Here is a 14,513-nt window from a genome sequence, read left to right on the forward strand (position 1 = left end):
GACAGGGCTTAGGCTGTAACCCTGTTCTATTTCTTCAGTGGCTTCTAGGCTGCCTTTTAAACAGAGTATAATTACAGATTACATTTCTCTTCAGCATGGAGCTGGGGAGAGGATCTCCTTAGGTAATGGATAAGTTAAAATGCCACAATGCCTGTTTTTCTTACTGAGATTCAGCTGTTTTCCTTCATTAATTGTTCCTCTACAAAGGATTATTGTAAGCTTTTAATAAATTTCTAGAGTTGTCAGAAAGTCTATTTAGATAGTTTTTTGTTTTATTTCTCTCATGAAGAAGAGGATTTTCAGAGATCTTTATAATTTTCTCTGACCTCAATTTCAATAATCTATTCAAGAGATTTAAGTAGTAAATACTGTATATATTTACTTTTGTAGTCGCCATTTTTTGCTGTTCTTCATTCTGTATGCTGATCCATATTTGAGTATGATCCTTCTGCCTGAAGGATTTTCTTCAATGTTCCTTTTAGTATGGGCTGACTTATGAAAATTTTCAGATTTATGTATCAGAAATTGTCTTTTTTTGGCCTTAATTTTTTAATGATTTACTTTTTTTAAGGTGATATTTAAGTTCTTAAAAGAGTTAAATTTAAATAGAATTAAAATTTCAGTAAAATTTATGAATTTTAAAACATTAATTTGGGTAACCATATCTCTATAGTCTAAATACAGAAAAGTTCCACTACTTCATTTGAAACTCCTTCATACTACTTTATCTTCATTTCCTCTTACTTCTCTCCCATACTAATTTGTGGGAACTACTGGTCTGTTTTCCATTGCGTGTTTTTTTTTTTCCCCAAAATGTCACAGAAGTGGAATCGTATAGTAAGTTAAGTTTTGAGACTAGTTTCTCTCATTTAACATTTTATCTTGGAAATTCATTCAGATTGTTGCATATGTAGTTCAACAGGGGATGATTTTTAAAAATTTTAATTTTAAGAAACTTTATTGGGATATATAACTTAAAATATAGCCATTTAAGACTTATAGTTCAATGATTTTTGATAAATGTATATACACTTTTATAGCCACCATTATATGGTGAAGCTATAGAATATTTTTATTACTCTTTGTGCCTTTTTTTTTTTTTTTTTAATTTTTTATTTTTTATAAACATATATTTTTTATATACATATATTTTTATCCCCAGGTCTGTGAATCACCAGGTTTACACACTTCACAGCACTCACCAAATCACATACCCTCCCCAATGTCCATAATCCCACCCCCTTCTCCCCAACCCCCTCCCCCCGGCAACCCTCAGTTTGTTTTGTGAGATTAAGAGTCACTTATGGTTTGTCTCCCTCCCAATCCCATCTTGTTTCATTTATTCTTCTACCCACTTAAGCCTCCATGTTGCATCACCACTTCCTCATATCAGGGAGATCATATGATAGTTGTCTTTCTCTGCTTGACTTATTTCGCTAAGCATGATACGCTCTAGTTCCATCCATGTTGTTGCAAATGGCAAGATTTCATTTCTTTTGATGGCTGCATAGTATTCCATTGTGTATATATACCACATCTTCTTGATCCATTCATCTGTTGATGGACATCTAGGTTCTTTCCATAGTTTGGCTATTGTGGACATTGCTGCTATAAACATTCGGGTGCATGTGTCCCTTTGGATCACTACATTTGTATCTTTAGGGTAAATACCCAATAGTGCAATTGCTGGGTCATAGGGCAGTTCTATTTTCAACATTTTGAGGAACCTCCATGCTGTTTTCCAGAGTGGCTGCACCAGCTTGCATTCCCACCAACAGTGTAGGAGGGTTCCCCTTTCTCCGCATCCTCGCCAGCATCTGTCATTTCCTGACTTGTTGATTTTAGCCATTCTGACTGGTGTGAGGTGATATCTCATTGTGGTTTTGATTTGTATTTCCCTGATGCCAAGTGATATGGAGCACTTTTTCATGTGTCTGTTGGCCATCTGGATGTCTTCTTTGCAGAAATGTCTGTTCATGTCTTCTGCCCATTTCTTGATTGGATTATTTGTTCTTTGGGTGTTGAGTTTGCTAAGTTCTTTATAGATTCTGGACACTAGTCCTTTATCTGATATGTCGTTTGCAAATATCTTCTCCCATTCTGTCAGTTGTCTTTTGATTTTGTTAACTGTTTCCTTTGCTGTGCAAAAGCTTTTGATCTTGATGAAATCCCAGTAGTTCATTTTTTCCCTTGCTTCCCTTGCCTTTTGCGTTGTTCCTAGGAAGATGTTGCTGCGGCAGAGGTCGAAGAGGTTGCTGCCCGTGTTCTCCTCAAGGATTTTGATGGATTCCTTTCGTACATTGAGGTCCTTCATCCATTTTGAGTCTATTTTTGTGTGTGGTGTAAGGAAATGGTCCAATTTCATTTTTCTGCATGTGGCTGTCCAATTTTCCCAGCACCATTTATTGAAAAGGCTGTCTTTTTTCCATTGGACATTCTTTCCTGCTTTGTCGAAGATTAGTTGACCATAGAGTTGAGGGTCTATTTCTGGGCTCTCTATTCTGTTCCATTGATCTATGTGTCTGTTTTTGTGCCAGTACCATGCTGTCTTGATGATGACAGCTTTGTAATAGAGCTTGAAGTCCGGAATTGTGATGCCACCAACGTTGGCTTTCTTTTTCAATATCCCTTTGGCTATTCGAGGTCTTTTCTGGTTCCATATAAATTTTAGAATTATTTGTTCCATTTCTTTGAAAAAGATGGATGGTACTTTGATAGGAATTGCATTAAATGTGTAGATTGCTTTAGGTAGCATAGACATTTTCACAATATTTATTCTTCCAATCCAGGAGCATGGAACATTTTTCCATTTCTTTGTGTCTTCCTCAATTTCTTTCATGAGTACTTTATAGTTTTCTGAGTATAGATTCTGTGTCTCTTTGGTTAGGTTTATTCCTAGGTATCTTATGGTTTTGGATGCAATTGTAAATGGGATTGACTCCTTAATATCTCTTTCTTCTGTCTTGCTGTTGGTGTAGAGAAATGCAACTGATTTCTGTGCATTGATTTTATATCCTGACACTTTACTGAATTCCTGTATAAGTTCTAGCAGTTTTGGAGTGGAGTCTTTTGGGTTTTCCACATATAGTATCATATCATCTGCGAAGAGTGATAATTTGACTTCTTCTTTGCCGATTTGGATGCCTTTAATTTCCTTTTGTTGTCTGATTGCTGAGGCTAGGACCTCTAGTACGATGTTGAATAGCAGTGGTGATAATGGACATCCCTGCCGTGTTCCTGACCTTAGCGGAAAAGCTTTCAGTTTTTCTCCATTGAGAATGATATTTGCGGTGGGTTTTTCATAGATGGCTTTGATGATATTGAGGTATGTGCCCTCTATCCCTACACTTTGAAGAGTTTTGATCAGGAAGGGATGTTGTACTTTGTCAAATGCTTTTTCAGCATCTATTGAGAGTATCATATGGTTCTTGTTCTTACTTTTATTGATGTGTTGTATCACATTGACTGATTTGCGGATGTTGAACCAACCTTGCAGCCCTGGAATAAATCCCACTTGGTCGTGGTGAATAATCTTTTTAATGTACTGTTGAATCCGATTGGCTAGTATTTTGTTGAGTATTTTCGCATCTGTGTTCATCAAGGATATCGGTCTATAGCTCTCTTTTTTGGTGGGATCCTTGTCTGGTTTTGGGATCAAGGTGATGCTGGCCTCATAAAATGAGTTTGGAAGTTTTCCTTCCATTTCTATTTTTTGGAACAGTTTCAGGAGAATAGGAATTAGTTCTTCTTTAAATGTTTGGTAGAATTCCCCCGGGAAGCCGTCTGGCCCTGGGCTTTTGTTTGTTTGGAGATTTTTAATGACTGTTTCAATCTCCTTACTGGTTATGGGTCTGTTCAGTCTTTCTATTTCTTCATGGTTCAGTTGTGGTAGTTTATATGTTTCTAGGAATGCATCCATTTCTTCCAGATTGTCAAATTTATTGCCGTAGAGTTGCTCATAGTATGTTCTTATAATAGTTTGTATTTCCTTGGTGTTAGTTGTGATCTCTCCTCTTTCATTCATGATTTTATTTATTTGGGTCCTTTCTCTTTTCTTTTTGATAAGTCGGGCCAGGGGTTTATCAATTTTATTAATTCTTTCAAAGAACCAGCTCCTAGTTTCGTTGATTTGTTCTATTGTTTTTTTGGTTTCTATTTCATTGATTTCTGCTCTGATCTTTATGATTTCTCTTCTCCTGCTGGGCTTAGGGTTTCTTTCTTGTTCCTTCTCCAGCTCCTTTAGGTGTAGGGTTAGGTTGTGTACCTGAGACCTTTCTTGTTTCTTGAGAAAGGCTTGTACCGCTATATATTTTCCTCTCAGGACTGCCTTTGTTGTGTCCCACAGATTTTGAACCGTTGTATTTTCATTATCATTTGTTTCCATGATTTTTTTCAATTCTTCTTTAATTTCCCGGTTGACCCATTCATTCTTTAGAAGGATACTCTTTAGTCTCCATGTATTTGGGTTCTTTCCAAACTTCCTTTTGTGGTTGAGTTCTAGCTTTAGAGCATTGTGGTCTGAAAATATGCAGGGAATGATCCCAATCTTTTGATACCGGTTGAGTCCTGATTTAGGACCGAGGATGTGATCTATTCTGGAGAATGTACCATGTGCACTAGAGAAGAATGTGTATTCTGTTGCTTTGGGATGAAATATTCTGAATATATCTGTGATGTCCATCTGGTCCAGTGTGTCATTTAAGGCCTTTATTTCCTTGCTGATCTTTTGCTTGGATGACCTGTCCATTTCAGTGAGGGGAATATTAAAGTCCCCTACTATTATTGTATTGTTGTTTATGTGTTTCTTTGATTTTGTTATTAATTGGTTTATATAGTTGGCTGCTCCCACGTTGGGGGCATAGATATTTAAAATTGTTAAATCTTCTTGTTGGACAGACCCTTTGAGTATGATATAGTGTCCTTCCTCATCTCTTATTACAGTCTTTGGCTTAAAATCTAATTGATCTGATATAAGGATTGCCACTCCTGCTTTCTTCTGATGTCCATTAGCATGGTAAATTCTTTTCCACCCCCTCACTTTAAATCTGGAGGTGTCTTCGGGCTTAAAATGTGTTTCTTGGAGGCAACATATAGATGGGTTTTGTTTTTTTATCCATTCTGATACCCTGTGTCTTTTGACAGGGGCATTTAGCCCATTCACATTCAGGGTAACTATTGAGAGATATGAATTTAGTGCCATTGTATTGCCTGTAAGGTGACTGTTACTGTATATGGTCTCTGTTCCTTTCTGATCTACCACTTGTAGGCTCTCTCTTTGCTTAGAGGACCCCTTTCAATACTTCCTGTAGAGCTGGTTTGGTATTTGCAAATTCTTTCAGTTGTTGTTTGTCCTGGAAGCTTTTAATCTCTCCTTCTATTTTCAATGATAGCCTAGCTGGATATAGTATTCTTGGCTGCATGTTTTTCTCGTTTAGTGCTCTGAAAATATCATGCCAGCTCTTTCTGGCCTGCCAGGTCTCTGTGGATAAGTCAGCTGCCAATCTAATATTTTTACCATTGTATGTTACAGACTTCTTTTCCCGGGCTGCTTTCAGGATTTTCTCTTTGTCATTGAGACTTGTAAATTTTACTATTATGTGACGGGGTGTGGGCCTATTCTTATTTATTTTGAGGGGCATTCTCTGAACCTCCTGAATTTTGATGCTTGTTCCCTTTGCCATATTGGGGAAATTCTCCCCAATAATTCTCTCCAGTATACCTTCTGCTCCCCTCTCACTTTCTTCTTCTTCTGGAATCCCAATTATTCTAATGTTGTTTCGTCTTATGGTGTCACTTATTTCTCGAATTCTCCCCTCGTGGTCCAGTAGCTGTTTGTCCCTCTTTTGATCAGCTTCTTTATTCTCTGTCATTTGGTCTTCTATATCACTAATTCTTTCTTCTGCCTCATTTATCCTAGCAGTGAGAGCCTCCATTTTTGATTGCACCTCATTAATAGCTTTTTTGATTTCAACTTGGTTAGATTTTAGTTCTTTTATTTCTCCAGAAAGGGCTTTTATATCTCTCGAGAGGGTTTCTCTAATATCTTCCATGCCTTTTTCGAGCCCGGCTAGAACCTTGAGAATTGTCATTCTGAACTCTAGATCTGACATATTACCGATGTCTGTATTGATTAGGTCCCTAGCCTTCGGTACTGCCTCTTGTTCTTTTTTTTGTGGTGAATTTTTACGTCTTGTCATTTTGTCCAGATAAGAGTAAATGAAGGGGCAAGTAAAATACTAAAAGGGTGGCAACAACCCCAGGAAAATATGCTTTAGCCAAATTAGAAGAGATCCAAAATCGTGAGTGGGGAGAAAGGGGATAAAAAGAGGTTCAAAAAGGAAGAAAGAAAAAAAAAAAAAAAAAAAAAAAAAGAAAAGAATTTTTTTTAAAAAAAGAAAACACCTAAGAAAAATGTAAAAAAATATATATATATATTAGATAAACTAGTAAAAAATCGTTAAAAAAGAAAAAGGTAACAGTTAAAAAAAAAAAAAATTTTACCCGAAGGCGAGAAAAAAAAAAAAAAAATGAAAAAGAAAAAATTAAATTAACTGCAAGACTAAAGAAAATCACAGGAAAAAAGCCATGAGTTCCGTGCTTGGCTTTCTCCTCCTCTGGAATTCTGCTGCTCTCCTTGGTATTGAAACCGCACTCCTTGGTAGGTGAGCTTGGTCTCGGCTGGATTTCTTGTTGATCTTCTGGGGGAGGGGCCTTTTGTAGTGATTTTCAAGTGTCTTTGCCCCAGGCGGAATTACACCGCCCTTACCCGGGGCCGGGGTGAGTAATCCGCTCGGGTTTGCTTTCAGGAGCTTTTGTTCCCTGAGCGCTTTCCGTAGAGTTCCAGAGGACGGGAATACAAATGGCGGCCTCCTGGTCTCCGGCCCGGAGGAGCCGAGAGCCCAGGGCCCCACTCCTCAGTGCGCCCTCAGAGAACAGCGCCCAGTTACTCCCGTCTGCCTGACCTCCGGCCGCGCTCCGAGCTCACCGAGCCTGCGACCGGTTCAAGGTAACACGGAGCTGCGAGCTTACTGTCGGCTCTGTCTCTGTAGCCGGCTTTCCCGTTCCAATACCCGCAAGCTCTGCGACACTCAGACACCCCCGATCCTTCTGTGACCCTGCGGGACCTGAGGCCACGCTGACCCCGCGTGGGCTTCGCTCCGGTTTAGCCTCTGGAGCGATGTCCCTCCGCGGAACAGACTTTTAAAAGTCCTGATTTTGTGCGCGGTTGCTCCGCCGCTTGCCGGGAGCCGGCCCCTCCCCCCGGGGTCTATCTTCCCGTCGCTTTGGATTCACTTCTCCGCCGGTCCTACCTTTCAGAAAGTGGTTGTTTTTCTGTTTCCAGAATTGCTGTTCTTCTTCTCTTCGATCTGCCGATGGATTTTCAGGTGTTTGCAATCTTTAGATAAGCTATCTAGCTGATCTCCGGCTAGCTGAAGCAGTCTCAGCTTGCTACTTCTCCGCCATCTTGACTCCTCCCCCTCTCTTTGTGCCTTTTTATACTTCTCCCAGCTTCATCCCATTCCCAAACAACTCTGATCTTCTTTCTGTTACTGTTGTTTTGTCTTTTCTAGAATATCATAGTACAGTATGTACTCTTGAGTCTGGTTTCTTCCACATGTCATAATGTTTTGATACTCATCAATATTGATGTATGAACCAGTTTATCTTTACTGCTGGGTAGTATTCATTGCATTGTGTATACTTTGGTTACAATTTAGGCAGCTTATGTATTTTTAATTCTTTTTAAAATATACTGTAGCTTTGTTTTAAGTTGATGTGATAAAGTGATATATTACACTGTAGTGAGATTTTATTTCATTTATATATTTAAAATTGCAATTTTTATGATGTAATTTTTCTGTTTCTAGCTCCTATTTATTTAATTTTAAGATTTTAAAAATACAGAAATATATTAAGAAAGTTTTTGGCTCTCAAAGGTAAAAGTTAAATTAATTTTAAGGAGTGTTAAGTTTTCAAAATAAAGATTTATTTTAATGAAAAGCATAAAGTACTTTCTGCTTGGTTTTATTTCAACTATTAGTTGTTCTCTTTTACTTTTCCTGAACCATATGAGCCTCAAGTTAAAGAGAATTACATTTGAGCCAACCTAAGCAAGATTTTCCATTTTTAAAAATGAAATTAATGAGAACTGTTTATTTTGACAGGCCTTTGGAAATGCAAAGACAGCTCATAATAACAATTCAAGTCGTTTTGGCAAATTTATTCAAGTAAATTACCAAGAAACTGGCACCGTACTTGGGTAAGTAGCAGTAGCAGGCTTTGGAATATGTTTATATTTTCACCATTTTCTCTTCATAATCCATTGGTTGTTTGATGTTTAATGAGAAGACTGACATTGGTGTCTGTATTCAATTTTTTTCCTCTAAACTGTTTTTCTTTTTTTTCTTTTTGGAAAATTGAAGCCTGAGAAAAGTTCAAAGTATAGTGTAACACATATATCTGTAACTTAGATTTGCTAATTGTTAACAATTTGCTGCATTTGCTTTTTTCTTCTGTATTATGCATACATTCATTTTTCAAAATTGCTTCTGAGTATAAGTTGGGCATATAATTTGACTCCCCACAGGAATCAGAGCCACATTTTCCTATATGATGATGTTCTATTAAAAAAATTTAATTTTGTTACAATAACATTTCTTAAACAGTCTGTAAATAGAGTACTTCTGTTTTCTTCCAGCAATATTCTTTCTAACTTTTAAATATCTAATAGACTTTATTTTTAAAACCATTTTAGTGTCACAACAAAAATGGGTAGAAAGTACAGTGCGTTCCCATATACTTCTTCACCCTAACCCTCAGCCTCCCCTATTAATAACATCTTGCATTGTTGTGTTCCATTTGTGTGATATATTCTTCAGGCTTTGACAATTGTATAAAGACATGTATTTACCATTACAGTATCATGTAGAGTACTTTTACTGCTCTAAAATCCTCTGTGGTTTGCCTTTTCACCCCTTCTTACCCAGTAACCCTTGGCAACCACTTACCTTTTTATAATACCCCAGCTTTGCCTTTTCCAGAATGTCCTGTAGTTGGAACCATATAATATATAGTCTTTACAGTTTGGATTCTTTGCCTTAGCACCATGTATTAAAGTTTCCTCCATGCCTTTCATGGCTTGATTTTATTGGGCTAATGTTAAATGTATATATTAATTTGGGGATAATTGACATCTTTGTGCTATTTAGAAATGCTTTTAAATTTTTTGTATTTCTTACTGAATTTATTCCCAGGCATCTTATTTCAGTGTTTTACTGTTATTAAAAATGTGATTTTCTCTAGCATTATATCTTCTAGTTGTTTACATGTATGAAAGTTATTAATTTTTATATTAAGCTGTATCTTGTTATTCTTACTGAATTGTTTTATTGTTTGCATTAGTTTTACTACTGTTTCCTTGACCTTTTCTTGGTATATTTGCAAAAATAGATATTTTTTCTGTTCTTCTGTCTTTAATTATTTTCTTTCTCGTCTGATTCCAAATAGTATTGTTTCCGACCTTTATGTAAATGACTTTACTTTTCTCCACAAAGTAAAATACTGATTTTAGGGCTTTTTGTCACATTAATGAGTTCAACATTGATTTAAATTTTCTGTGAGTGGTTTTTTGAGTAACAGAATGATATTGCATTTTATCAAATGCATTTTGAGCATCTGTGACAATCAGCATGATCTTCATTCTGAGATCTGTCAGTGTTATTATTTTCCTAAAACAGAATCATTTTGTGTTCCTGGGAAAGCAATCCGACTTGGTCATACAAAGATAAAATTTACACACACACATACATATATGTACATATATTTATGCACGCACATATAAATTGGTTGTTGTATTCTGTTTCCTAGTTTTTATTTATGCTTTTTTGCATCCATATCAATAAATGAGATTGGTTAGTATTTTTCTTTTTTATGCCATTTTAATTATGCTTTTCACTTCTGCTTTTAATTTAAAAATTTTGACCAAAACTATGTGTATTGTACCCACCCCCAAACCCCGTGAAACACAAAACAAGAAGGATAAGTACTTTAGTGGCGAGTTTCATAGCTCATTTCCTTTCTGATTTGAAAACCATGTTTCCAAAGGTATAACTGGAACTTTTACTAATAAAAATGGGATGCAGGCACATAGTCAAGTTGTACTTTTCTAGTATTTGATTGTGATACAAGAAATGTTGATAATAGGTTCAGTTGTATATGTTGCTTTGTAACTTACAAAGTACCATTACATATATTCACTGATTCTTTTTTTTTTTTTTTTTTTTTTTTTTGTTAGAGAGAGAGAGAGATACAGAGCGCAAGCACAGGCACAGAGTGGCAGGCTAGAGGCAGAGGGAGAAGCAGGCTCCCTGCCGAGCAAGGAGCCCGATGTGGGACTCGATCCCAGGACGCTGGGATCATGACCTGAGCCGAAGGCAGCCGCTTAACCAACTGAGCCACCCAGGCGTCCCTATTCACTGATTCTTAAGACAGTTTCATGAGTTAGGAATGGCAGATATTTATTTTCCTATTTTATGAATGAAATTCTTGCTCTTAGATGTTAAGCGTTTATCTGAAAAGGTTAAAGGTTCTCTTACAATAGTGATGAACAGAAATCTTTTTTTTTTTTTTTAAGAAATTTTCATCTTGATTATTAGGTCAACATACACATACTAAAAAAATTTTCATATTGAATATTTTTAACTTAGCAAATATATATTAAACATTTTCATCTTTTTATCATTTATTAGGTAAACATTTATGGAGTACCAGGCACTGTGCTAAGTGTTGAGGACAAAAAAATGAACACTCATGTTCTCTGCCATTAAAGTTCTCATAGTCTTTTGGGGAAGATATGTTTACATAAGAGGATTATAGTAAATGAGAAGTATAGTGATAGAAACATGTGTTTGGAGAAGTTCACAGAAAACGGTATATGATTTTTATCTTGGGTCTTGAAAAATTGTTAAGCAGAAAAAGTAGGAAATCACTTTATCATTTGAGGGATTGTCATTAGCAGGTGATTGGAATCATAAGAGCTTGGTGTACTTGAGAGGAGGTAAGTTCAGTGGCTTCAGATTACAGACATAGTGCTCAGTTGATTTCAGATTGTGAATAAACCTCTAATGTATCTAATTTATCCTTTTTATTGGGAAGTAGATTTTAAAGATCTTATTATAAAAAAAGTCAGACACAGAAGTAAAGAGAATAGAAGGAATGCCCATTTAGATTCAGCAATTATCACATTTTGCCATATTTGCTTTATCTGTTTTTTCTTTTTCTATGCTGATGGCATTGAAAAGAAACCAGGGCGCCTGGGTGGCTCAAGTGGTTAAGTGGCTGCCTTTGACTCAGGTCATGACCCCAGGGTTCTGGGATCTAGCCTCTGTGGGCGGCCTGCTGTTCCTTCTCTCACTCCCCCTGCCTGTTTTACCTCTCTCTCTGTCTCTCTGTCAAATAAATAAATAAAAACTTTTAAAAAATAAAATTAAATAAAAAGAGACTATCCCAGGTAGACGTAATACCAGTTTATCCTTATGTACTTTAGTATGAGTAGCAGGTGAAAGTAGAAAAATAACATGAGTAGATCTTATTTTAGGGTAAATAACTCTCTTAGCAGTATAGCTCAAGGATTAGAGAGGAGGAAGGAGAAATGTCTAGGAGCATGTTGATATAGTTGAAAGAGGGAGCCTATGTAGTTAAAATAGACCTGGCTTCAAATCATAGTTCTGCTGTTTAATAGCTGCATGATCTTAATATCTATGAGTATCAGTTTCTATACTTGTGAAATAGGCTGTAATACTTGCTATGCAGAGTGGGTATAAGAATTTAATGTACTATGTAGAATCTAAAATACAAATGAATAAACAAAAAGCAAAAATAGACCTATAAATACATAGAACAAATTGATGGTTGCAGAGGGAAGGAAGGTGGTGGAATGGGCAAAATGAGTGAAGGGGAGTGGATATACAGGCTCCAGTTACGGAATAAGTAAGTCTTGGGATTAAAAGGCACCATGTATCAATGATATTTTACTAGGGTATGGTGAGCATAGTATAATTTGTAAACTTATTGAATCAATGTGTTATATACCTGAACACCCGAAACTAATGTGACATGTGTCAACTATACTCAAAAGAATTTAACATATTAGTTTATGTCTCCCATTTTAGACAGATAAGAACTTGTTTGAGTAGTCTAGACTAGAGGTGATGGTGGTGACTTGGAGGAAGCGATGCGTTTTAATTACTGGTAATAGTAGTAGTAGTAGTAATGAGTTTGCAAAAAGGGCATATTTGAGGTTCATTTTGTGAATGGAGCCTGTTGGATAGAGAGTATAGCCTGTAGAATTAGAAGTGGAAGGAAGAGCACGGACAATGCAGCCAGGAGTGAATGGCATGCTTGAGGGAATAACGTGTATTTGCAAGTGACTAAAATACTGAGCGTGCAAGAGGAGGGAACTGGTGGGAATAGAAGCTCAAAAGTCAGATTTTGACTCCACAGAGGTTTGTGCTGTGTTATTTGGTTTCAGTAGTGTAAAGCTTTTAAATTTCAGACTGTAAGATCCCCCTTTTTGGAGTTTAACTGATTGATTCAATTTGGGTAAGAGGTATTTGGAGACTTGAAGAGGTAAAGGCTGGATAAAGAGAATGACATAACAGAAATATATTTTAGTTCCTCATTACTTTCAGTATAAAATCCATTTTTCTGTCACATAGTATATTGGTCCTTCTTCTTCTAGTGCACTTGTGTAGCTCATTCTCTAGCCATGTTGAGTAATTATCTTCCCTGAGGTTAAATACCCTCTTTCTTTTATGCCTTCCCATAAAGCAGTTCTCCTGGTCTTCTTCTGGTCAGTCTTTCAGACTTTAAATTCATTTACTCAGTCAGTCACCAAATAGATTTTGTGAATGTTTACTATGTGCTGTGTACTCACCTTTCTGGGAATTGTTCCTTATATAATGTTTTCCTTCTTGGATTGAATCTTACCTGTCTCTCTTGATATAGCCATAATTTTTGATTATTGCTCTATAATAAATCCTATATCAACTCAATATGATAGCCCCTTGTTTACGTATTTCCTTTACTAGTCTGTAAGCCCCTTGAGAGTAGTGTATCACTTATTTGCATATTTGAACAGTGCTTAGCACAGTGCCCAATTAATGAAAAGTTATTGAATAAATCAGTAAATAATAAATGATAAATAGATTCCAGAATGTGGCTGTAGCATAAATATGTTAAGAAAGTATGTCTTTGAGCCTATTTAGTCACCTGGCCAAAGTATAATATCTGAAAAAATGTGTAGTGGCACATGAGCCTGGAAAGAAAGTAAAGCCTATGCCATGGATGGGTCTTGTGTGCCATGTTTTGAACAGATGAATTTATTTTTGAAAGCCCCCCCAAAAGACAAGTTTATAAATTTAACATAGATAACACTAACAGCATTTATAACACAATTGTAATTGCAAGTGTACTAAAATGATCTGGGTGGTATTCTTTATACTTTTGCGTCTTCTCCGGAAAAATATTTACCTACCTTAAGCTTTATTGTTTATATCAACCAATTTTATTTTTCTTCTAGTGCCTATGTTGAAAAATATCTACTGGAGAAGTCCAGACTCGTTTATCAAGAGCATAATGAACGGTACATATTTTTCTTAGTATAATTAGATCAAGTTAACATTTTTATTAATCAGATCAACTTTTAGGATGTTTGTATATTATGACCTTTAATTCAGCTTAACACCATGCATTGCTTTTCATATAATTGCTATTTCTATCATGAGCAGAACATTGTACTTTTTCAGAGGCTGCTAGAAGGTTTTTTTAATAAGTACAAACATACCGTGTTTTATTGCACTGCACAGATACTGTGTTTTTTTAACAAATTGGTTTGTGTTGAGCAAGTCTTTGGCACATTTTCCAGCAGTCTTTGATCACTTTATATCTGTCTGTCATATTTTGGTAATTCTTGCAATATTTCAAACTTTTATATTATTATTATATTTGTTATCGTGATCTGTGGTCCGCAATTATAACTGGCTGAAAGCTCAGATGATGGTTAGTAGTTTTTAGCAATACTGTGCTTTTTAAATTAAGATGTGTATGTTGTTTTTTAGACATAATGCTATTGCACACATAAGAGACTAAGGTGTGGTGTAGATGTAACTTACCTGCACTGGGAAACCGAGAAAATTGTTTGCCTCATGTTACTTTGAGATTTGCTTTATTGTAGTAGTCTGGAACTGAACCCACAAGATCTCTGAGGCATGCCTGCATGTGGAACTGTTAACCTTTCTAAATTCTAGACAAACTGTCCGAACAGAAAACATGACTCAGGTCTTTATCTGACTGCTTTTTGTGAGCACTGTGTCTTCAGACTTTTTCCCATGCCTTATTATTCTGTTTCTAATTTGAGAAAATTTTTAATAACGCACTTACTTTCATTATATTATAATGAGGTATACAGGACTTCAGAGATTATATAAGTAACTTCCTACAGATTAAGAAACCTA

General features: G+C 36.1%; 1 protein-coding gene across 10 annotated transcripts in view; it reads left to right on the plus strand.

Moving 5' to 3' along the window:
• Positions 1-14,513, plus strand: part of MYO9A (myosin IXA) — a 297,273-nt gene that overhangs the window by 58,949 nt on the left and 223,811 nt on the right. For all 10 annotated transcript variants that reach the window (XM_059180512.1, XM_059180509.1, XM_059180516.1 and 7 more), the window contains exons 3-4: positions 8,166-8,260; positions 13,580-13,642. In XM_059180512.1, the coding sequence (XP_059036495.1) occupies positions 8,166-8,260; positions 13,580-13,642 (158 nt within the window). The remainder of the gene's footprint in view (positions 1-8,165; positions 8,261-13,579; positions 13,643-14,513) is intronic.

The sequence above is a fragment of the Mustela lutreola genome, chromosome 7 (assembly GCF_030435805.1).
Source record: "Mustela lutreola isolate mMusLut2 chromosome 7, mMusLut2.pri, whole genome shotgun sequence".
Lineage (NCBI taxonomy): Eukaryota > Metazoa > Chordata > Mammalia > Carnivora > Mustelidae > Mustela > Mustela lutreola.